The sequence below is a fragment of the Miscanthus floridulus genome, chromosome 2 (assembly GCF_019320115.1).
Source record: "Miscanthus floridulus cultivar M001 chromosome 2, ASM1932011v1, whole genome shotgun sequence".
NCBI lineage: Eukaryota > Viridiplantae > Streptophyta > Magnoliopsida > Poales > Poaceae > Miscanthus > Miscanthus floridulus.
In genome coordinates, this window is record NC_089581.1 from 22,226,092 (window position 1) to 22,251,090 (window position 24,999).

Genomic DNA, 24,999 nt, shown 5'->3' on the forward strand with positions numbered 1-24,999 from the left:
TTCACCGCTCACCGGCGTCGCCAATCATTGGGTAATGCGGTTGTGTAAAAAAATATAAAATTTATTTCATGAATTTCATTTTCTGTCTTCAGGGCAATCAGCCTGTTCGTTTGGCTGTGGCTTGTCGTAAACTATCGTAAATTTTCAGCTGGAACAGTATTTTTCTCTCACACAAACCAGCCAGCAGTACTTCTTCACGAACCAGCAACGATATGAACCAGCCAACCGAACAGGCTGAATATCGAGCAAGGGAACGTTTTTTCTGTGCTTCAAGCTGAGTTGTACTTCCTCTATCTCAAGAAAGATGATCATATAGGATTGAAATTTTGTTCCAAAACATATGAGCTATACTATCTTCAAAGGCTCCGTTCGCGTGCCCTTAAACTCGGCTGTATTCGTTTCTTTTTTTTTACCTGGAACAGTGTTTTTCTCTCGTAAATTCCTACATATTCATCCAGATTCCTCTAGATTCTTCTAGAATTCCTTCAAGCAAATGGGGCCAAAGTGAGAAGTAAGATTCATACTTATATACAGCACTCTATCCATTTCAAATTATAAGTCATTTTGATTTTCTTGGTATATCAATTTTGTTATATATTTAGATACATAATTGTTCAGATATATAGCAAAATTTATTGGATTGGGGGCCTTTATGAATGACAAATTCTAAGTGTTTTTTTTGGAAGAAAATAGAATATGGCATGGTGCTGACGCGTGTGTTTTTTTTTTTTTGAAGAAAAAAGATGAAGGCATAAATGTAGCAGGTCGTACAGCCGCAGAAAACTCAATCAATATGCACAACATTACAAGCGAACCACCCAAACCATCTCACGCATGTACAAGTGAAACACCAACCGTGTCACATCAACGGCGAAACGCGCGCCAGGCTGCGGAGTGCCGACCCAGCAAACTGACGCGCGCGCGGGGGCAATGCAAAGCCGCGCCGCCGCCTACAAGGCCTTGCGCAGCGCGACGGCGGACGCGACGGCGACCCCGTAGAGGAGGATGAAGATCCCCGTGACGTTGATGAGCTTCATCTCGGCGGTGGAGGCGGCCGCGGCGCTCTTCTCCACGAGCCCCGTCTGCGCGGCGCACACGGCGAGCATGAAGATCGCCAGCCCGGCCATGACGTGCGCGGGGACCGCCGCGGTGCGGGTGTCCACGTGCGCGCCGGGCAGCCAGAAGGTGACGAAGCCGAACAGCCACTGCAGGCCGAAGAGCGCGATGGCGGTGATGCCGAGCCACGAGTGGAGGCTCGTCAGGTCCGGCGCCACCGCCGCGTCATGGTACTTGAACGCCGCGTACACGCCGAAGATGCCCAGGATGAGCCCCACCAGGTGGATCAGCATGTGCGCCATCTTCTGCGTCCGGTGTTCTACTATATGCGAAGGGATCGTCGAGTATGCCAGGATTGCTGCAAAGATTTGGAATTTCATTGTCAGCACGCCTCTATATGTTTGTTTTTCAGTGTGTGACCAATAACTATCGTTGCATCTATCTGCAACAGCAGCAAATGGCTCCATGACCGGACATCAATCCAGACAAATTTTGTGACCTGATCAGCAATCATGCTTGTAATTATCTTCCCGGGAAACATAATCATGGTGCAGTTGCTGCTACACTGATCGTCGTACGTGCTTGGCAGGAAAACGTAGCGATCAGAATGGTCATTATCGAAAAAATCCGACTAGACTGGCGCTAAGACCCGCACCAAACACACTGATTGGCACTTAATGACGACGAGCTTGTCCATTGCTTTTGCTGCCACCAAACCCCCCCCCCCCCCCCCCCCCCCCTACTAGTACTAAGCTACAGCACCTATCATCAGCAGGTCTAAAGTGCGGACGTGATCGCCGCCTTCTTCACACACAAAAAAAAGGAATCACGTGGCCCATTTCGACAAGGACAACTACTGCATCTTGTCATCTTCATGGGGGCTAGCTTTCGGCAATGGTTCTGCTCAGCCGTCGTGTCGAATAAACATAAGCAGCCTCTAAAAGTTTCATTCCAGGGCACTTATCATAGATGCAATACTCAAATAATGGCATACTTTGAAGCGATTCCATAATAGTATTATGTTGGAGTTGGACATACCTTCTCCAATCAGAAGAATGAACCCCCAGGACATCACAAATGGATGAACCTGCAAGTGGTGTGCCACAAAATTAAAGGCAAGGTAAGGTAAACATTTCATGAATAGTTATCCTTCAATATTTATATATTTTTCAGCTGATCTTGCATCCGATTTATTAATTGGGAGATGAGCTCCTATTCGTCTCAAGAACTGGACAAAGGCGATGAACCTGAAGAGAGGAAATCGATCATAACACATAACACGTACATTGAAAATCTGCTCGGGGTCCTCGGACTGTATGTTGACGCCGCCCCGGTAGTGCAGGAGCCAGACGAGCATGAGCACGGCGGTGGTCAGGAACAGCACGTGCGCGACCATGCCCACGCGCGACGCCAAGTGGTGGTGTCTCCCGGTGATCCCGTGCGCCATGGCTGCCGCCTGCTACCTAGAGCTCGCGCTAGCTCTCCGCCGCGGCCAAGAAGAAGACACGATCGATCGATGGGCGATCGATCGGTCGGTCGAGTCGTCTGCAGCTCGCAAGCAGCAGCGACGAGGCGGGCCGGAAGAGAGGAGTGGAGGCAGGGGGCTGTTGGGGCTAGTAGTTTGATCTGTAGCTGCAGCCGTTTTTGCATGGGAGCTCTGGTGGTTTTAACGAGCCCACGAGGGCAGGTGACGGTGCCGCCTGCCTTGCCCGGGAATCTGAGGTTACACTGGGATGGTGGTTTTGGGTTTGGTATATCACCCAGCCGGGTGTTTAAGCAAGGCATCGATCGGCCTCTTATGTCCAACAGCTCCTGGCTTTGCAAGAGAGCAAGTAATCTTGGACAATGTGCAGATCAAGACCGTACACATGGCCGTGACATGCATTAACAAACACTTACTTCTTCTGGGGCTTGGCTGACAAAGCAGAACTACAGAAGTAATCAGGCTACCTTTTTATTCGCATAAATGGTAATAGTGATGGCATGAGATTGCATCGCATATACTATGGTAATACTGGACATAAGACGTCCGTTCGCTCGGACGGTGTCAACGGTGAACCGCGAGACCACCTAACCCCCGCTCATCCATTTGCACTCGTCTTCAGCCGTTCTTAAAAAAAGAGAAAAAAAACTTCTTATCCCTTCCGCTCTCTCCTCTCTACCACATCGCCTTTCCACTGCCACTTCGTCCGTCCCGTTCTGAACGCGGATGCCACTCTACCTTGCTGTTGCCGCGCGCCCTATCCGGCGCCGCTCGATCGCCCCCATCGCGAGCGCTTCTCGCTCCTCCCATCGTCCCCGTTCGCTTGAAGGAATTTGGAGAAATCTGGATAAATTTAGATGAATCTAGAGGAATATGTGGGAGGGAAACACTGTTCCGGATAAAAAAAAGAAGCGGATCTAAGCCGGGTTTAAGGGCACACGAACGGGGCCATCGCGCGCTAGTGCTGGTGGTACTCGCTCCGCTCGCCGCACTCGCCGCCCGTCCAACCGAGCCAAGAGCGGTGTTGGTGGCGGTGGTACGCGCGTGCGCCGCTGGTGCTAGTGCGCCCGCCCGGCCGAGCCAAGCCCGCTTCTGGTGGCGGTGGTGCTCGCGCGCTACCGCTCGTTGCTAGCTCTAACCCGGACGGCTGGAGTCGACCGGCTCCGGCCTTCTCCTCCCTTATGTTGCATATGTATGTTTCAATTGTTTCAGGTGTTTCAGATGTTTGTTATAATTGTTCCATTTTGATGTTGCAAAAGTAGATTAGGGGATGTTGCTATGTTGCAAGTGTTTCAGATGCATGTTGCAAGCGTTTGTTCAAACTGTTTTATCTGTTTCCAGACGTATGTTGCAATTGTTTTTTATCTGGATGTTGCATATGTTTCACCCACATATGTTGCAATAGTATCTTCTAAAATGTTTCTATGTTACAGCAAGTGGTTTCACGTTGCAAGTTACAAATGTTATTTTTTTGCATCTTTCATATGTTCTACACACATGTTGTAAGTGCATGTTTTAAATGTTTTATCTGTTTTTAGACGTATATTGCATTTAATTTTTTTTTCATGTTGCAAGTTTTTATGTTGTTCGGCCGGGGGCAAGCCGGAGGGGGGGAGGAGGATGGTGCGTGTGGCGTGCCGGGGAGGGGGCTGCAGACAGGGCGCTAGGGGCGGGCGGATGGGTGCTCCGGTCAGGGGCACGCCGGGTCCTGGCTCTCGACTGCCGCCCGCACGGAAAGATTGTACTGTAGTCTGTAGCAGCTTTGTGCATATTCTGCTTTCCGATTATGCTGCTTGGACTTAGCAATTGAGTTGGGCCTCCACACCTGTAGTAAGCATGGTTTGACCAGCAGTCCTTATGGGCCAGACCCATTCTAGACTTTGAAACGGCTTCCTGTTTACTGGGCCGAGAAATTAGTTTCTTTTTTTTAATGCAAGCTCGACACCCTAAAAAAAATGCAAACCCGATCGACCATATTTACTGGCCTCATAAGGAATTTAAAAACGGCCCTAGAAATAGTTCCATGGACAGAATGCACCAGACCTAGATTCAAAAAAAAAAAATGCACCAGACCTCAATGGACAATGGTGGAGTAGCTCCAAAGACTGCAATTTGACACTTCTACTATCACATTACACTTGTACTATATAGAAATGTGCTCCGTTACATAGGTACTTATGTGTGTTTGGTCCATGGCTAAGCATTGCCATGCCACAGGTCAATTGTGGGCCCGTTTGGTTTGTTGGAACCATTTCGATTATGTTGTGAAACGTAAGAATTTGTTCCAAACATAGACATGCCATAGTGTTTCGATCAAGAACCCAGAGAAACAATTCTTTTTTTTTTACACTACGCATATGAAACGGCTTGGGAGTAGTTTCGTCCGATTCATTTCTTACCTCTCTTTTGCACTATCGATTGAATTATTTCCAGTTGTCCTTTTTAAGTGCAACAAGTTAAAATGGGTCATATTTAAGTTTATCTTCATATGCAAAAGGTTCCAAAAATTTTCGAAGCATTTCTTTTCATTTATTTGATTTTTATGAAAAAAAACTTTGTGAATTAGAATCTAGCCTACAAGGCAAATAATTTTATAAAGTGATTCTGATTCTCATAAAAATACATTTCATGAGAGAATCTAAATTCAAAATATTTCTATAAAAATCTGGAGCCCTACCAAACGTATTCTATGTCATAGTTTTATATTGTTTTATTCTTTACCACAACTCTGTCTACGACTTCCTAAACTTGTAGCCCACCTATCATTGATTTATTTCTTTGCCAAATTATACCTAAGATATGACGAATAAATGGTTAGCCATGCATTTATCTTCTATACAGTTAAAAATAACAAAACTAAGACAGTGCGACATTTTTTGGGTCGTCCCTCTACCTCCTTCATGCGGTACCGCGATGATCGTTCGAAGGCGCCGGTAATCTCTTCCTTCCATAAAAAATCCGTTGATTTTTCTTCCTTCCGTAAAACCGCTCTCACCTCTTGATCCCTGCCTCTCAACGTTACTTGCCCGTCCCGTCCTCCGGCACCGCCGAGTCCAGCCGAACTCGGAGGACGACCACGCCCAGGTCTCCGCCGCCGCCGTCGCTGCCTGCTACCGCGACCTCAGGTGACAGGCTACAGTGCGTGCCCCGCTGCATCGCGGCTGCCCGCATCACGCCACTGCTACCCCATGCCCAGGTCTCCGCCGCCGCCATCGACGCCAGCCAAGCTACGCGTCGCTAGCGTCTCCCTGAATCTCATGCACTTCTTCGTCTTGCACGCTTTTCACAGGGAAAGCGACAGAATGGTGGGCGAACAAAGCGCAGCGCCGCCACCCTCCATCGACGGCAGCGCCTCGATTCGGCGTAGTGGCACCCCGATCCGGTAGAGCCGATGCAAATCCAGCGGGGACATGGGAAATCGGATCTTCATGTGGGGGTATTTGCGGCCTCTCTGTTGTCAGCGACATCAATGCGACTGGGCGTTGTCACCGTTGACCTCATCGTCGGAGTCGCAGACATGATGCACAGCATGTACGACGGCCTCGTGGTGCCTTTGGCATCGTCATCGGTGCCACAGCCACCTCCATCCTCGTGTCGCCTCAGCCGACGACAACGTGCAGCCGACCTCCAAACATCAACATCAGGTTCACCCTTCCCATGTTACCTTCCATTGTGATGGCTTCATTGTGGGGAGTAATGTTGTTCCCTGGTGGTTTTTCCTCCATTGTCAGGAAGCACGATTTCACTGACATCGACCTCCATTGGTCGCTTTGCAATGACCGTACCGTTGTCTTCTCTTCAAAGGATGCGTCGTCAAGGTGTGTTCAATATTCTTTCAAGTATTTGTATGAATTAACATGACAGAATAATGAATTAGCATGGCTGAATATTTAGTCACCAGACGTTTGTATGAATTAGTATGGCTGAATATTCAATATTCAGGTGTGTTTGATTTCTTTCATGTGTGTGCAATGTAGTAGAGGTGCATCCTTTTGTTTCCATCAAATTAGTCTAAGTTGGCCTCTTGAATGATTTTTTCAGCAAATATTCTAAAAGTTCACCTATTTTTTCATTTTGAATGGGCTAAAAATTTAGACAGCACCAGATTGCCTGACTACTTATTTACAAATTCATAGAGCACAAAAACTTGATCTATAGAATGAAACATGATTAGGGAATTAAGTTCACAGTTGAACAAAAAATGATCACCGACGTACACTGCAAGTTGCTATAATCAGGCTACCTGCCATTCATACTTATATTGAATTGGCTTGCCATTTTTGGAGTAGGAGCATTCTGAACTGGCTTTCCATGCCGACATTGCTATGGCTTTCACTAGCCATTTACACCTTGCTGGTAGAGAGACCAAAAGCGAAAGAAAGATCAATCCAACTTTTGAATGTTAATTTTATTTATGTTTGGTCCCCTTTGTACCAAAGAAATAACAAAATGACCTATTGAGATCTCAACATCATTACCAAGCTCTGTTATTTCTACCTATGAGCATACTGCTGTTGTGATCATATCTGAGTATGCTACTGCTGTCAGCATGCTGTTTTTTTTGTTCATCTCTGAGATCATGTCATGTTCAATTTTTGTTATCCCCTCCATAGGATGTTGCTTCTGTGATCTTGTCTTAGAGAACAAGATATTTTTGTGATCTACCTAGCTCCTTGTGAATTTCTACCTATTATGAAGTAAATCTTGTGGTTACATAGTTGGTTGCTACACATGCTTTCTGAATTTTGATTCATTGTTTGTGCTTTGCACGATAGAACCTAAGAGGCTAAATTTTGTTGATATTTGTTGAACAGAACACTCTATTTGATCATAATTTGTGCATATGATTTGCATTGTTTTCTTTTAAGGACAATAGCATGGCCGTTATATTGTGTGTGCCAGCGGAGTCTGCATGCCACCGCTGCGTATGAACTGGAACGTTGGTGCTGCTCAGGAGAATCTTCAGGACACTCTTCATCATTGAGAAGTCCGTCTCCGCGGCCATCATGACAGCGTGCTTGCAGCGTGGATAGTGCCCCTCAGGCAATTGCCTCCAGGGATGGTGTGGCCTCTTCAACTGAACATTCCTTTCTAGAATCCCAATGGTTGTCACATTACGAGCAAAGTTGATTTCTAGCTTAGAGATTTTCATTTCTCCTACGCATATCATGGTGCAGACATGTGAAAGGTCCTAATGGCTAGAGAGGGGTGAATAGCCTATTAAAAATTTCTACAACAACACTTAGCAAACCGGTTAGACAATTATGAGACGAAGCAAGTGTTGCGCTAGCCTACTAAAAATATAATCCACCTACCACAATTCTAGTTTCTATAGATTCTAACCACACAAAGACTATGGCACTACACTAAGTTAGTGTGCTCTTAAAGGCTAACTAAAGAGCCACACTAACTGTAACACCCCTGGTATTACGAGCTTGTTTAGCACCGCGATTTAGGCCTAAGGAAAATTATCGAAATGATTTTTTTCAGATTTTAAATTTTTAAAAACCAACTTTTCGTGTTAACGGTAAAAATTGGAAGGTATATTTTAAAGCGCAGTTTGTGGCAATTTGTTTTGCATAAAATAAACACATAACCCTTTAATATTTGTTCCATGGCTTGGTATGAGTATGAGCTATCGTGTCCGATATTTTTATGTGAGCGGCAGTCGCACCGAGCATTCTGGCAACAGCAGGTTCTTTTTCTTTTCCCCGCTCTATCTCGCGTGCCTGCTTTTCAATGCCTCTATTTGTCTGCCTCTTTCGTATCTCTGCACTACTCCTGCAGTGACGAAAGTTGACCGAACACTCTTGTTTTCCTCTGTTTTTATTTTTGGTTGCTGGCCTTGCTTGTATCTATCTGCTCTGTCGCATCGTTCTGCAGTGACCAGTGCCTCTGTCTGCCTCAGCGTTCGGCCAAGCGGAGTCATCTTGTTCTGCCTCCGCTCATCCTTGCCTACCCTAGTTGTCTGCTGTGGCTGGCGAGCAAAGCTATAGCTCACCGAGTTCCCACGCCTTTGCCTCGGCCTGTCTTGCTTGTCTCTGACCTTGTTGGTCTTGTCTACTTCTGCTTGCCTGTGCTCCACTGTTCTCTCTAGCGAACAAGCAGGCTAGTCATCTCCGAGTTGTTGCAGCCTCCTACCTTTGCTTCTTGAGGAAGCCAGGCCGTTGTTCTCTTTGCTCACCACATCTCACGGTCTTTCCCTGCTTCCTGCCTCGCGCGCGAGCAACCATACAGGGCCATGGCCGTCGGCGTGCTCCATCGCCATGCCGCCCCTCCCTTCCCCGCTCTAGACTGTGGCATCACACCGCTGTTCCGTAGCTCACCATGGCCGCGCCCGTCGTTGTCGTGCCGAGGTGCAGCTCTGTCGAGCAGCCACCGAGGTCACCGTCGTCATGCCATGTCTCACCAGCCGGTCCGTCTATGACCTGCCGTGGCTGGCCATCTTCCTTGGCTAGGTCCGGCACGCCACCTCCCCACTCTTGCTGCTGACCGCACTACCCCGCACCACTGCCCCATCTCCATGGCCGGAAACACAGCACCCGTCGTGGCTGCACTTCCATCGCCGACCACCGCACATGCAAGCGCGCGAGCCGCTCGACCCCGCGCCGGTCTGCTACTACATGGCGTTTCACCTCCAGTGCTTGCTTCTTCGCTCTCCACCTCCATGACACGCCCGGCCTTCACCGTATGCGCCCATGCCGGTTCCGCTGGTGTCGTAGTGCCTTCCGCCGCCGTCACGTGTGCGAGTGTGCACACGTGCCCTGTGGCCATGCCAGTGCTTTGCCCTCGGCGCCCTACACACCCGCACCCTGCCGTGGCTAGGCGCTCATGCCCAAGTCCCGCGTTGGACTTGTGGGTCCATGGCGCACCGAGACGCAGCACCGCCGCTCCTTCCCCCTTCGCCTCGGTTCACCGCCTTGGTCAGGCGTGCCCACGCCCTGCTGCTAAGCCAGTTCGCCCCTGCCAGTGTGCGCGAGCACGCGAGCCCCCACTGCCGCGTCCCATGCCACACTGCTTGGCCATCGACGCTGCTGCGGACCATGCCATGTTGTGCCACAGCCATTGGTTGCCCTGCCCCTCCCCTGGTGCTCTACTTTTGGGAAGAGAAGGTGAGAAGGCTAAGAGTCTAAGAAAAATTTTGTACGGGGCCTTTGCTGTGAAATACGCGACTCACTTAAATAGAGTTGTGTCTTGCGGGTTAAATTTCGAGAAAATGTTGGGTTGTTCATGTATAATCACCAGGCCTGTTGGGCAGGCCGCACGTGGTCTGGCTTGTTGGGCCACTTGCGCCGCGTGCTAGGCTGGCCTACTCCCGTGCGTGGGCTGGCCGCATGTCCCCTGGGCTGCCTGCTGCCGTTGTGCTTAAGCCACGGGCTGCCATGGCTGGGCCGGCCTGGTTCGCTGCGCCAATGGGCCGCTGCGGCGAGCGTGTTGGTGGGCCGCCTGTCTGCCTAGCTGGGCCGTTGGCCATGCATCGCCTGGGCCTCTGGCCGTGCACGCGCTGTGCCCGCCTGGGCCGCCGTGCCTTACCGCGCACTGGGCCACCTGTGGCGCTGTGGCCTGGTTTCGCCTAGGGCTGGCCGGTCCTGACCCGCTGGGCCTAATACGACCGTGGTGCGTGTTCCGTTTTCTGCTAGTTTCATTATTTGTTTAAAATAGCTGAAGTTTATAAATCCGTAATAAATCAAATAAAAATCATAAAATAGTGAAACCAGTTTTGTTGAGTTCTTAAAATCATGAGCTACTTGTTAGTAGATGTGGGGGTATGGCCCCTAGGATCCTCAAGATAAGACATGGGCCGCACCATCAGAGGTGGCCAGCCTATAAGATCAAGCTGTGCATGGCGCTGCTCGGCGTGCACCACAAGATATTGTATAGTACCAAATAGGCTACTTTACTTGTAACCCTGTCCCTACAGACTATATAAGGAGAGGCAGGGGTCCCCTAACGGACACGATCCATTAGGATCTATTTACTACATCTCAATACAATACACCAAATACACAGGACATAGGGTATTACGTCGATCAGACGGCCTAAACCTATCTAAATCGCTGTCTCTGCGCCTTGTGTCACTATCCTGTTCCTGATTACACGCACCCCCACCGACAAATCTACCATCGCGGGATACCCCTCGGTGTACTGCCGATGATATTCTGTCGACAGTAGATTTGGTTCACATAGTTTAATAATATTTTTGGGACCTATATAATTAAATTAAGATACTTAACATTATAAAAATATAAACTTATAGGAATTGTTATGATCAATTGTTTATCGTGTTGAATCTGAAATTTCTACAGTAGGCTCCTAGAAATATTAGACGCTCACTATAATTTGTGTAGCTCCGGAATAATTAGTGTGCTAAATAAATAATGATGTCCTATTTTAAATAAAGATTAAATCGATAGAATGGAATAAAGAAACAACTTGGGTTTGTATAACTAAAATAATTGTTGGGAAATAACGTCTTATTCGATAACATGGCTATGTAGCCTAAGTACGGTCGTCGTTAGATCTAGCTCGTTAACTCGAGAGGCGTACGTCGTATTTTACGAGCCACGATTGCAGTTGATTATTTATATCTATGCATTTGCATCAATGCATATCATATAGGTACGATGATGGATCAACGGATCAATTGAAGAATGATTAGGAATCTAAAGATGGTGTAATGGTATTCTCTCTAGGAGATGATGCAATGGGCTTTCTATTCAGTTGATGGTGGATGATTTGAAGATGTAGATACTAACTTTTAATATATATCTTACCCAGGCAAGCCCCGATGCATAACCCCTACTTTCTGTAGTTTAACTTATATTTGTGCATTAAGTTTTAAGGAGTTGAATGAAACCCACTTGCATATATATATATATATATATATATATATATATATATATATATATATATATATATATATATATATATATATATATATATATATATATATATATATATATATATATATATCCTATGAGTCTTACTAGTATGATAGGATCGTGTAGATTGCTATCCTATAGGACTCCGGTAGAAGTCGAGTGATTGCCTGTCACTCACGAGATATAGGAAATATATTATTAGATTATCATCACTTGGAAAATATAAATGGTGGAAAGGAAAAATAATGATCGGGCAGGGATATGGTTTAGGTATTGGTGGGTGTAAGAGGTTGTGTCGCCGTGGATGCGGGGCATAGCTTAGTTACACTATTTTCTCTATCTGTGTCGATTAAGGACTGGTCGTTGCATAAGCCATCGAGGCAAGTCACAGACTTATTATCTAGAGCACATACTTGGGTATGGACGCTTGGAAGACTTGTTGCTCTCTTGTCGTGGATCCGGCTCTTTCTAAACTAACTATCAGGGTTTTATTTTGGTGGAGGAGGTCCTTGCACCGCACTGAGTCTGAGACTTAGGGGCGGGGGCTTGGAGTCCCTATTTGGATGGGGACCTAGACACCTGGGACAGGAGAGTGATGGGTTAGTCCTACTTGTGCCTTGGGTATAAGAGGGGTGTGTGTTTTCGGGGTACCCAGTTGGGGGCATTGATTCATGAATCGCTAAAGAATCCGGTATGGCTTGTTTCAAGTCTAGCACCGTAGTAAGAATTGAAAGATGAAAGATGGAAAGAAAAGGAAATCTGATTGCTTACCACCTGTTTGAAAGTAGTACAGGTGCTTACATAGAATGGTTAGTTAATGAACTAATGCACTGCTAATAAAAATTGAATATAAGGACGCACATTTAGTAATGCTTCCGGTGGATGTAATAAACCCACAAGCCAGATAGTCTTGCATATCCTTGGAGTCTTTTTCTTTCCTCCTGTTAGGTTAGTCTTACTGAGTATAATTGAGTACTCAGGGTTTTATTCCCCCTGTTGTAGGTGACAGGTGGATGCTAGAGCTGACCTTTATGTGTGGATACCTCCTGGTGGGCTCAGCGAGGATTCCTTTACGCTGCGATCATAGTTGTTACTTATAACTCTCACCAAATGCTTTATAAAGGAAAGTTTCATAATCCGTTGTCGTAGTTTATATAACAATACTTCATCATGTCATGATTAGATACTTATTTTCGCTGTAATTCTAATCCCATGTTTATATTCCGCTGTTAAATTAAATTGTTCATAACTCTGATAATATGATTACATTGCGTTGTTGTAATAATAAACATTATACTCTGATGTTGTATTAAAAGTGATGTAAGAAATGGTTAAGAATGATGTAAGCTTTATTCTCTAATTTGTGATCCTGATGGCAAAAATGTGGATTTTTGGGTTCTCCCCTGGGGTGTGCCCGACAGAACCGGGTAACTTAGTGTCCTCCTTCGAGTGCTTAGTGTCTAAGGAAAGACGAGCACTCCTAGGAGGCATTAGATTAGGCAGTTCTATCATAGGTGGTATAGAGCACAAATAAGGAAATAAGGCTTCAAAAACCTTTTCTAAACTAAAATTTGACAACCCATTTTTTGCAAAAAGTTAGGACATTTGTACGTGAAGTTATATAAGTAGCCCTATTACTATGGTTATGTATGCAGGATAGATGGCACTCTGCTGACTTAGGTAGGCTTAATCAAGTTTTCTGTAGGTACACTGACTCGAGCATAGTCCGATAGTATCGACTAGTTATAGGGAGAGAACGATATGCCAAAAATCTGAGAACGGTTGCCCTATATGTTGGCAATAGTGAAAGGACATATAGGACGTGCCTTCATGCATCTCCTATTTATGCATTGTAGCGCTAGTACTGCTTGTAGATACGCCATACAGAGGTGTCACGCGTGTCGTATTGTGCATGACAGACTCATTCCTGTTCCTGAGTTAGGTCTGCACTGTGGCTTCGTGCTCCACGTTCGCCTGTGGCTCACGCCTATCATAACCCATGTCTCCCCATACCTCTTTTCTATGCTCTTGTTGGACCCTTATCCTACAGTCATACTAGTCACTAATGGCATCACACATCGCTCATCTCGAACGCGCGGAATTTGGTTGATTCGTCATAGTGATCCCACGCAGGAACCCCGGTGAACCACACCAGGACCACTGAGCGCTCCACCTTTATAAGCAGAGCCTGACTTAGCTATTGGTATCACCACTCGGTGCACTTTAGCTCACTTAACTTTTTCTTTGAGCCAGCTTTTCACTCAGCCTTCCTTGCAACCACCACTAGAGATGGCAGGAGCCTGGGTTAGTAGTTACTGCCTGAACGTTGAGGGTTTTCCCAAAATCCTACATGCCACCCTGCAAAAGCTTAGAGTCAAAGATCATCCCGAGTATGAGGGCTGTGAGTATGAGGAGCATGGCACCGAGCGGTGTGAGGTTACTATCTACATCGGGAAGAGTGAAGAGTTCCCTGACCTCACTGAAGCCTGGAGTGTGACTGCAACTAGGTTTAGCGTTATCAACACCTACCAGGTTGTGGCCTGCAAAGCCTTGCGGTACCTCTGCTAGATCTATGAGGAGCCCATTGCCCGTACCCCCATGCGGTTCTTTCCACCTTTGGATAGAAACCAGTGGGCATGGAGGGCTCGCATGGAGGCTTTGCAAGGGCGGGATGCGCAAGAGGACAGTCCAACCATGGTGCACTTGACCATGTACCTACTCGCCCTAGATGAGCAGTATGACTGGCAAGCCCTAGAGCTAGGGGCATGCCTTTGGCGCGCCGAGAAAGCCAAGATCTTCAATCGGATGCTCTAGGTGCAACTCATCGAAGCGCATGCCAGTGCTATAGCTGCTGAGAGCCGGGAGACTGCCATGTCGAAAGCCCTAAAGGAGGCTGAAGATCGGCATGTTCATTAGCTATGTGTGGCCTATCTTGTCACCAGGGCCAAGCGGAGGATGCTGGCTACTGAAAGGTAGGATGCCCCGATCTTGGAAGGGATCCCTATCCACCAGCCAGAAAGAAGAAGAACTAGTGTTGCAGCATCGCCAGCACCTCCACCCTCGCAAGTGTTAGAAGTTGAGCCCTTGATTCCTCTCACTCAGCCATTGCCATGAGAAGATGTAGATTAGTTGCCTTGGGATGTTGTACCTGTAGTAGTGGTGCTTTTCGTCACTATCCTCAGGTATTGTACTCTTGCCATTGTTGTCGTCCATAGTTATTGAGATCGTCTGATCGTTGGCGAATGCTGTGTCAAGAATGGGAGCCTGAATGTCTATATGATGTACCCGTATAAGACCGTTGGAACATGCATTTTATTTAGTTCGATGTGTTTATTGCGTTCATCTACCTTAAGTTCGTTAGATGTGCTTAAGAGTTTCATGGGTGATATTAAGCGGGTTGCAAGAGAAGTTGACATTCAGATGCCAGCAGATCAACCATGAACATAGAATACTGTATCGACTAATTATGGATGTCCTAGCAGAACACTTGAATATCTTTAAAACAAATCTACCATTGGATTTGAATTACTTGTCCCTTGTTGTGAAGGGAACCCTTGTTGTTTCAATCTTCCCTTGCAATACTCCCCTTACTCTATGGTCTATGACCCCACCGTCTTCATGGCGTGTAAGTTGGTAATAGTTGCCTGGTTAATAGCTTATGGTGCCACGACAAAACCGAGGGCCCCCTGGGAATAGCTTCCACATGTGACACTGCTCGACAGGCGCTGGTATCAAGGTTGTAACCAAGTACCTTCACCAAGTTACACTACCATATCACTTTTGCTACAAAATATTCTCCTTGGAAATATTCAGGTGTTCAAACAGGAAATCCACAGCGGGTTGATGCAAAATGTGTTCTCCCAAAGTAAACAAGAGGAGATGGTTTTGGAGGAAAAAAGTATGACATGGTCTTAGTCTACTTGTAAGGCAAATGTGGTTGAGTAAAGGAAAAGAAAAAAGAAGAGTAGTACGGAAAGTTAGTCTCAGGTAGTCGGCAATGATTGCAAAAGCCTGAGTGGATGTCATGTCTCAACCCTGTGTTTAGTTGACCACGCTACGCATCTTGGTTCATTTTGCTATGTGCCTTGCGAACGCTGTCTGTATTAGGTCCTTAGCTCCCCATTCTCGCATGGCCGCGGTATCATGCCGCACTTGTTGTCCTTGTGCACTGTGCGCTTTTCCTTTTCCCTAGCGTCCGGTCGGCTCTCGACTCTCACGCCTCGTCCCTCGTATCGGACCCCCCCCCATTTCCTTCTTTTTGTGGACACGACCGCCCGCACGCTTGCCTCATTGAGTGGACCTCCCCCTCTCCTCTCCTTTATTTCCCCCTTTGCTGCTCATGCAGGAAGCGCACCATGTCTTCCACCTTATCTCCACAGCATGCACTGTCTGTGTATCCCATCCACGCCACCTCTGTTTCCGGTGTGTTGCGCCTCACCTCTGTTCGCCTCTATAAAATCCCCTTGGTCCTTGCTCTTCTTCTTCATCCCATTCCCTCGCATTCGGAGCAGAGCTATGAAATCCAGTTGATGTTGTGAAGCTAGGTTCGTCAGTTTGAGGTGATGGTGTGATCTGAGAAGAAGAAGGGACTCGGTTCGTCGAAGAAGTTCAAGTTCCTTTTTGGGTAGTCAATCTTAGGGTTTACAATGTTTTACTTCTTAGTCTACTATTTCTAGATCTATTGGTGCTACGCCATGTTTTGGATAATCATCTTCCTGCTGTTTCTCCATTGCCCTCATTTATCTTGACTTCTAGAGTAAGTCTCGGTTGTATCAGGTTGCTCTTAACCATGTATTCCTAGATCCCCATGTAGTTTAGTATTTGAAGTCGTGTAATCTTTCGTGTAATCCCTGATCTCTGGAATGTAATCGCGTTTTCCCCTTTTCTGGTTCTAGCTTCGAATCTCAGGACGAGATTCTTTTTAAGGGGGGTTGGTTGTAATACCCCTGGTGTTATGAGCTTGTTTAGCACCGTGATTTAGGCCTAAGGAAAATTACCGAAACAATTTTTTTGTATTTTAAAATTTTAAAAACCAACTTTTCGTGGCAACGGTAAAAATTGGAAGGTATATTTTAAAGCGTGGGTTGTGGCAATTTGTATTCCGTATAATAAATACATAATGCTTTAATATTTGTTCCATGGCTTGGTATGAGTATGAGCTATCGCGTCCGATATTTTTATGTGAGCGACAGTCGCACCGAGCATTCTGGCAGCAGCAGGTTCTTTTTCTTTTCCTTGCTCTATCTCGCATGTCTGCTTTTTAATGCCTCTATTTGTCTGCCTCTTTCTTATCTCTACACTGCTCCTTAGTGAGGAAAGTTGACCGAACACTCTTGCTTTCCTCTGTTTCTATTTTTGGTGGCTTGCCTTGCTTGTATCTGTCTGCTTCGTCGCATCATTCTGCAGCGATCAGTGCCTCTGTCTGCCTCAGTGTTCGGCCAAGCAAAGTCATCTCATTTTGCCTTTAGTCGTCCTTGACTGCCCCAGTTGTCTACCATGGCTGGTGAGCAAAGCTCCAGCTCACCGAGTTCCCACGCCTCTAGCTTGGCCTGTCTTGCTTGTCTCTGACCTTGCTGGTGTTGTCTACTTCCACTTGCCTGTGCTCCACTATTCTCTCTAGCGGACAAGCAGGTCGGTCATCTCTGAGCTACTACTGCCTCCTACCTCTGCTTCTTGAGGAAGCCAGGTCATTGCTCGCTTTGCTCACCACATCTCATGGTCTTTCCCTGCTTCCTACCTCGCGCGTGAGCAACCGTATAGGGCCATGGCCGCTGGCGCGCTCCATCACCATGCTGCCCCTCCATTCCTCGCTCTCGACCATGGCATCACGCCACTGTTCCGTAGCTCACCATGGTCGCACCCGTCGTCATTGCACCGAGGCACAGCTCTATCGAGCAGCCACTGGGGTCACTGCCGTCACGCCGTGTCTCGCCAGCCGGTCCGTCTGCGACCTGTTGTGGCTAGCCATCTTCCCCGGCTAGGTCTAGCATGCCACCTCCCCACTCTTGCTGTTGACCGCACTGCCCCACGCCACTGCCCCATCTCTGTGGCCGGAAACGTAGCACCCGCCGTGGCCGCGCTTCCACCGCCGGCCATCACACATGCAAGCGCGTGAGCCACTCGACCCCATGCCGGTTCGGCTACTCCACGATGTTTCACCTCCAGTGCTTGCTTCTTCGCTCTTCGCCTCCATGACCCGCCCAGCCTTCGCCATATGCGCCCGCGCTGGTTCCGCTAGTGTCGTAGCGCCTTCCGCCGCTGTCACGCGTGCGCATGTGCATGTGTGCCCCGTGGCCGTGCCGGTGCTCCGCCCTCAGCACCCTACACGCCCGCACCCCGCCGTGGCTAGGCGCGCGTGCCCTAGTCCCGTGTTGGACCTGCGGGTCCTCGGCGTGTTGAGCCACAGTGCCACCGCTCCTTCCCTCTTCGCCTCGATCCGCCGCCTTGGTCAGGCATGCTCGTGCCCCGCTGCCAAGCCGGTTCGCCTCTGCCACCATGCATGAGCATGTGAGCCCCCACTGCCGCGTCCCTTGCTGCGCTGCTTGTCCGCCGACGCCGCTGTGGACCATGCCACATTGTGCCGCAGCTACCAGTCACCGTGCCCCTCCCCTGGTGCTTTGCTTTTGGGAAGAGAAGGTGAGAAGGCGAAGAGTCCAAGAAAAATTTTGTATGGGGTCTTTACTGTGAAATACGTGACTCACTTAAATAGTGTTGTGTCCTGTAGGTTAAATTTCGAGAAAATGTAGGGTTGTTCATGTATAATCACCAGGTCTGTTGGGCAGGCCACGCGTGGGCCGCCTTGTTGGGCCGCTTGCGACGCGCGCTGGGTCGGCCTGCTCCTGTGCATGGGCTGGCCACGCGTCTGTTGGGCCGCCTGCTGCCGTTGTGCTTAAGCCACGGGCTGGCTTGGCTGGGCTGACCTGGTTCACCGTGCCGATGGGCCGCTATGACGAGCGTGCCGGTGGGCCACCTGTCTGCCTAGCTAGGCCGCTGGCCGCGTGTCGCCTGGGCCTCTGGCCGCGCACATGCTGTGCCCGCCAAGGCCACCGCACCTTATCGCACGCTAGGCTACCTTGTGCCGCCATGGCCTGGTTTTGCCTGGGGCTGGCCGGTCTTGACCGGCTGGGCCTAATACGGCCGTGGTGCGTGTTCCGTTTTCTACTAGTTTCATTATTTGTTTAAAATAGCTGAAGTTTATAAATTCGTAATAAATCAAATAAAAATCATAAAATAGTGAAACCAGTTTTGTTGAGTTCCTAAAATCATGAGCTACCTGTTAGTAGATTTGGTTCACATAGTTTGATAATATTTTTGGGACCTATATAATTAAATCAAGATACTTAACATTATAAAAATATAAACTTGTAGGAATTGTTGTGATCAATTGGTTATTGTGTTGAATCTAAAATTTCTACAGTAGGCTCCGAGCAATATTAGGCACTCACTGTAATTTTTGTAGCTCCAAAATAATTAGTGTGCTAAATAAATAATGATGTTCTATTTCAAATAAAGATTAAATCGATAGAATAGAATAAAAAAACAATTTGGGTTTGTATAACTAAAATAATTATTGGGAAATAACGTCTTATTCGATAACATGGCTATGTAGCCTAAGTACGGTCATCGTTAGATCTAGCTCATTAACTCGAGTGGCGTACGTCGTATTTTGTGAGCCACGATTGCAGTTGATTATTTACATCTATGCATTTGCATCAATGCATATCATATAGGTACGATGATGGATCAACGGATCAATTGAAGGATGATTGGGAATCCAAAGATGGTGTAATGGTATTCTCTCCAGGAGATGATACAATGGGCTTTCTATTCAGTTGATGGTGGATGATCTAAAGATGTAGATACTAACTTTTAATATATATCTTACCCAGGCAAGCCCCGGTGCATAACCCATACTTTCTGTAGTTTAACTTATATTTGTGCATTAAGTTTTAAGGAGTTGAATAAAACCCACTTGCATATATATATATATATATATATATATATATATATATATATATATATATATAACTACTATCCTGTAGCTGGCTACAGAATAACTTATTCTGTAGCCACTTTGAGTTACGATAATTACTAAGTTAATTACAAGATTATAGTAACTCCTTACTAAGTGGTTTAATATAACGTTATGGTAAATATCCCTATGTGTTATAGTAACCCAACTATCGTAAATATGTATTGACATTATGGTAAATTAGTATATAAAATTATAGTAAATGGAGGTAGCTACAGAATAACTTATTTTGTAGCCGGCTACTGAATAGCCTCTCCCTATATATATATATATATATATATATATATATATATATATATATATATATATATATATATATATATATATCTTTATCCTATGAGTCTTACTAGTATGATAGAATCATATAGATTGCTATCCTATAGGACTGCGGTAGAAGTCGAGTGATTGCCAGTCACTCGTGAGATATAGAAAATATATTATTAGATTATCATCACTTGGAAAATATAAATGGTGGAAAGGAAAAATAATGATCGGGCAGAGATATGGTTTGGGTATTGGTGGGTGTAAGAGGTTGTGTCGCCGTGGACGCGGGGCATAGCTTAGTTACACTATTTTCTCTATCTGTGTCGATTAAGGACTGGTCGTTGCATAAGCCATCGAGGCAAGTCACAGACTTATTATCTAGAGCACATACTTGGGTATGGACGCTTGGAAGACTTGTTGCTCTCTTGTCGTGGATCCGGCTCTTTCTAGACCGACTGTCAGGGTTTTATTTTGGTGGAGGAGGTCCTTGCACCGCACTAAGCCTGAGACTTAGGGGCGGGGGCTTGGAGTCCCTGTTTGGATGGGGACCTAGACACCTGGGATAAGAGAGTGATGGGTTGGTCCTGCTTGTGCCTTGGGTACAAGCGGGGCGTGTGTTTTTGGGGTACCCAGTTGGGGGCATTGATTCATGAATCGTCGGGGAATCCGGTACGACTTGTTTCATGTCTAGCAGCATAGTAAGAACTGAAAGATGAAAGATGGAAAGAAAAGGAAATCTGATTGCTTACCACCTGCTTGAAAGTAGTATAGGTGCTTACATAGAATGGTTAGTTAATGAACCAATGCACTGCTAATAAAAATCGAATATAAGGACACACATTTAGTAATGCTTCCGGCGGATGCAATAAACCCACAAGCCAGATAGCCTTGCATATCTATGGAGTCTTCTTCTTTCCTCCTGTTGGGTAAGTCTTGCTGAGTACAATTGAGTACTTAGGGTTTTATTCCCCCTGTTGCAGGTGATAGGTGGATGCTAGAGCTAACCTTTGTGTGTGGATACCTTCTGGTGGGCTCAGTGAGGATTCCTTTACGCTGTGATCGTAGTTGTTACTTATAACTCTCACCAAATGCTTTATAAAGGAAAGTTTCATAATCTATTGTCATAGTTTATATAACAATACTTCATCATGTCATGATTAGATACTTATTTCTGCTGTAATTCTAATCCCATGTTTATATTTTGTTGTTAAATTAAATTATTCATGACTCTGATAATATGATTACATTCTGATGTTGTAATAATAAACATTATACTCTGATGTTTGTATTAAAAGTGATGTAAGAAATGGTTAAGAATGATGTAAGCTTTATTCTCTCATTTGTGATCCTGATGGCAAAAATGTAGATTTTTGGGTTCTTTCCTAGGGTGTGCCCGATGGAACTGGATAATTTAGTGTCCTCTTTCGAGTGCTTAGTGTCTAAGGGAAGACGAGCACTCTTGGGAGGCATTAGATTAGGTGGTTCTGCCACACTAACCAAACTAACAAACTCTCACAACTAGCTACACTAAAGAGCTTGATAACTAGTTTACGGTAATGTAAAGAGATAGAGTAAGATAGTTATACCGTCATGTCAAGGAATGAACCAATCAATCACAAGAATGAAAACCAATGAAGACCAATCACCTCAGAATCAAATGATGACACAATGATTTTTTCCCAAGGTTCACTTGATTGCCGGTAAGCTAGTCCTCGTTGTGGCGATTCACTCACTTAGAGGTTCACGCGCTAATTGACATCACACGCCAAACCCTCAATAGGGTGTCGCACAACCAACATAAGATGAGGATCACATAAGCCATGAGCAATTCACTGGAGTACCTTTTGGCTCTCCGCTAGGAAAAGGTCAAGAATCCCTCATAATCACCACGATCGGAGCTGGAGACAATCACCAATCTCTGCTCGACGATCCTTGCTGCTCCAAGCCATCTAGGTGGCGGCAACCACCAAGAGTAACATGTGAATCCCACAGTGAAACACGAACACTAAGTGCCTCTAGATGCAAACACTCAAGCAATGCACTTGGATTCACTCCCAATCTCACAAAGATGATGAATCAATAATGGAGATGAGTGTGAAGGCTTTGGCTAAGCTCATGAGGTTGTTATGTCAATGCAAATGGCCAAGCGGGTGAGTTTGAGCTGGCCATACGGCTTAAATAGAGAGCCCCCACAAATAGAGCCATTGAGAACCTCACTGCACTGAACATGGGATGACCAGACGGGCCGGTCAGATTGACCAGATGCTGGACCTCAGCATCCGGCCACGCGATGCATGCCACGTGTCCCCTCTCTTTAAACACTGAGCGCTCGATCCCAATGGTCAAGTGATGACTGGACATGCTGCTGTGAAGTGACCGGATGCTGGACCTCAGCGTCCGGTCATTTCCAGTAAGCATCTAGAAGCAAGAAATCACGACCGGACACGTCCGGTCATGATCGACTGAACTCACACAACGTTCGGTCACTCGGCGTCTCCTCTGTGCACTGCCACATCAGCGGGACCGGACGCAGCCCTCCAGTGTTTGGTCACTAAGTGACCCAGCGTCCGGTCAAAGACCGACGCTAGCGTCTTCGCTGCTTCTACTGACCGGACGCACCGGTCCTTCCGAGACCAGTGTCCGGTCACTTACAATGACCTCCATCTTTTCTGTATAGGGCGTCGGTGGCACCGTCGGACTGTCCGCACTTTATGGGTGGATACTCCACCGGTGAAGTTCCTAACCCTTGCTCAAATGTGCCAACCACCAAGTGTATCACCTTGTGCACATGTGTTAGCATATTTTCATAAACATTTTCAAGGGTGTTAGCACTCCACTAGATCTTAAATGCATATGCAATGAGTTAGAGCATCTAGTGGCACTTTGATAACCGCATTTCGATATGAGTTTCACCCCTCTTAATAGTATGGCTATCGATTCTAAATGTGATCACACTCACTAAGTGTCTTGATCACCAAAACAAAATAGCTCCTACCATTTATACCTTTACCTTGAGCCTTTTATTTTTCTCTTTCTTCTTTTCAAGTCCAAGCACTTGATCATCACCATGGCATCGCCATCATCATGTCATGATCTTCATTTGCTTCACCACTTGGAATGCGCTACCTATCTCATGATCACTTGATAAACTAGGTTAGTACTTAGGGTTTCATTAATTCACCAAAACCAAACTAGATCTTTCAACATGGTGTCAGGGAGGAAGCAGTTGGAGCAATTCTACCTTTCAATGCTGATTTTTGAATTCCTACAGTGTTTTTTATTGCTTTAAATTTTAAGATACACATCTCTTAGACTTCAATCACCTAAAATCTTGGAGGGATTTCAGGCGTCAAGTTTGGGGAGAGGGTTGCCATTGCCGTTTTCCGGTTGCCGACAACCTTATAGGAAAGTCGCTGGGTAGAAGGCCGATTAGGCGGAGGAGGTGGGCGTGGGGCGAAGCGGCGAGATGTTGGTGACGCTGCCAGCTGCGAGCGGAGGAGGACGGTGGTTGGGTCAAATAAGGGTGGGGAGTCATGGATGGAGGTTGGTTGGCGATAGGCGAGGGCAAGCACAGGCAGTCGATCTGCTAAAATGAAGCGACACTATTGCTGCAGACAGGAGGAACAAGAAAGGGTGATGGCCAACAGAAAACGCCGCCTAAGTTTTGGATGTACTATGATGACAACAAAATGAGTTTTGATTTCTAGACGACTGAAGTCATTAATAGATTAAACATCAATATGTGTTCTGAGCTCTCCGTGAATAATCAACCATGCCTCATTTGAAGTTATGAGCCCTCCTTATGAAAGTGATTTTAGCTGATACTTATCTGCAAAAAAAATGATTGGTTCCCCCTCACTCGATGCCTAATTTGATTGAACAACATCCGGCTCGAGTAATCAAACTCATATAATATACAACTTTTGTTTGTGCACCATAGCCCGGTTAGCCCATGATGATGTAGTCGACAAACACTTGCACTCTGTTCGCTTGAGCTTATGAGCCAGAATCAGCTCCACTTTTCAACCATGGAATAATGTTTTCTTTCACAACAAATTATCCGAACAGAGCGTTAGCAATCAAGCTTTGCCAATTGTCTTCTCTTCAACACTGATATGGTAACAATACAACACACATTAATACTCAAATTATCGCGACATTGTTTTTTCCTATTGCAACACACGACCATTTATGAACTTTGTTTTTTGATTAAATGTCACGTTGGTATTTAATTATATAATATTGTTATCTTATCGTGCGATCCGTGTTTTTAGTACATAAGTTTAGTTGTTCCGTAGCAACGCATGGACATGAACTAGTTTAGGAAAGAAACATGATAATGGGTGGTCATTATCAAACACAACCTTAACCCCATCTAATGACCTGCTGCAAAAGAACAACACAGATCATGATCGACGATGGTAGTTCAGGCTGTTTTTGGGCCCCGATTTCACCTTGAGTCGTCTCAGTAGGCCACGCCATGTGCCGGCAGTTGGAAGGCAGCCTTAGACGACTATCGACCAGTGCTGATTTTTTTTAATTTTAACCCTTTTTGAATATAATTTTAAATTTAACATTATCGATTTTTTAACTAACACTTTTGGCCGCACCTATTGCCGTGGTGCGGCCAAATGCCTGTGCCGCGCCATGCATGGTGGCACGACATAGAGTTGACATGGCGTGGGCCGGCCTGGAGGGCCGATGACGTGGCGGGTCTTGCCGCGCCACCGACCCTGGCGCGGCAGTGCCGCGCCCTAATCCGTGGCGCGGCTGGACCAGATATATACCGTGTGCGAGCCCGTCCGCCCGCACGCACCCCTGCCCTGCCCGCCCGCCCAAACACCGCCACCGCCGCCAGCGCCCTGCCTACGGCCGCACGCGCCCACGCCCACCCGCGCCCGCACGGCTCGGCCTCGGCCGCTCGCCCACGCCGGGCCCGGCCACTCCCGCCGCGCAGCGCCCTAGCCGGTCGCGCCACGAACGCCGGCATGTCAAGGTCGCCCGCTCCTAAGATACCTCCCTCTTGATTTCATATATTTTTTATTATTATATAGTATAGTTAGTATTTTTTGTATCCCTACGGTATCCCCACGTGCCCTCGCAATCCTCAAGCGGCCGACGCAGAAGCAAAAGAGTTGATGATGGTCTACTAGTGCTAGCATTTCTAGAAGCATGTAGTGGCATAGAGGCTATTTTCATTGACTATTAGTGTCTTTGACCAAATTTATATAATAGAGTACTAATATTTATGATACATAATAGGTACTATTACATTAAGCATG

At 46.6% G+C, this 24,999-nt stretch overlaps 1 protein-coding gene across 1 annotated transcript; it reads right to left on the reverse strand.

Annotated features, from left to right (window-relative positions):
• Window positions 1-743: 743 nt before the first annotated feature.
• LOC136538181 (probable transmembrane ascorbate ferrireductase 3) lies at window positions 744-2,821 on the reverse strand. Its single transcript, XM_066530161.1, has 3 exons — window positions 2,342-2,821; window positions 2,095-2,143; window positions 744-1,414 (listed from the first exon to the last, which is right to left on the reverse strand). Exons 1-3 carry the CDS (start codon window positions 2,501-2,503, stop codon window positions 951-953), a joined length of 675 nt encoding a protein of 224 aa, XP_066386258.1. The 5' UTR covers window positions 2,504-2,821; the 3' UTR covers window positions 744-950.
• Between the last annotated feature and the right edge of the window lie 22,178 nt (window positions 2,822-24,999).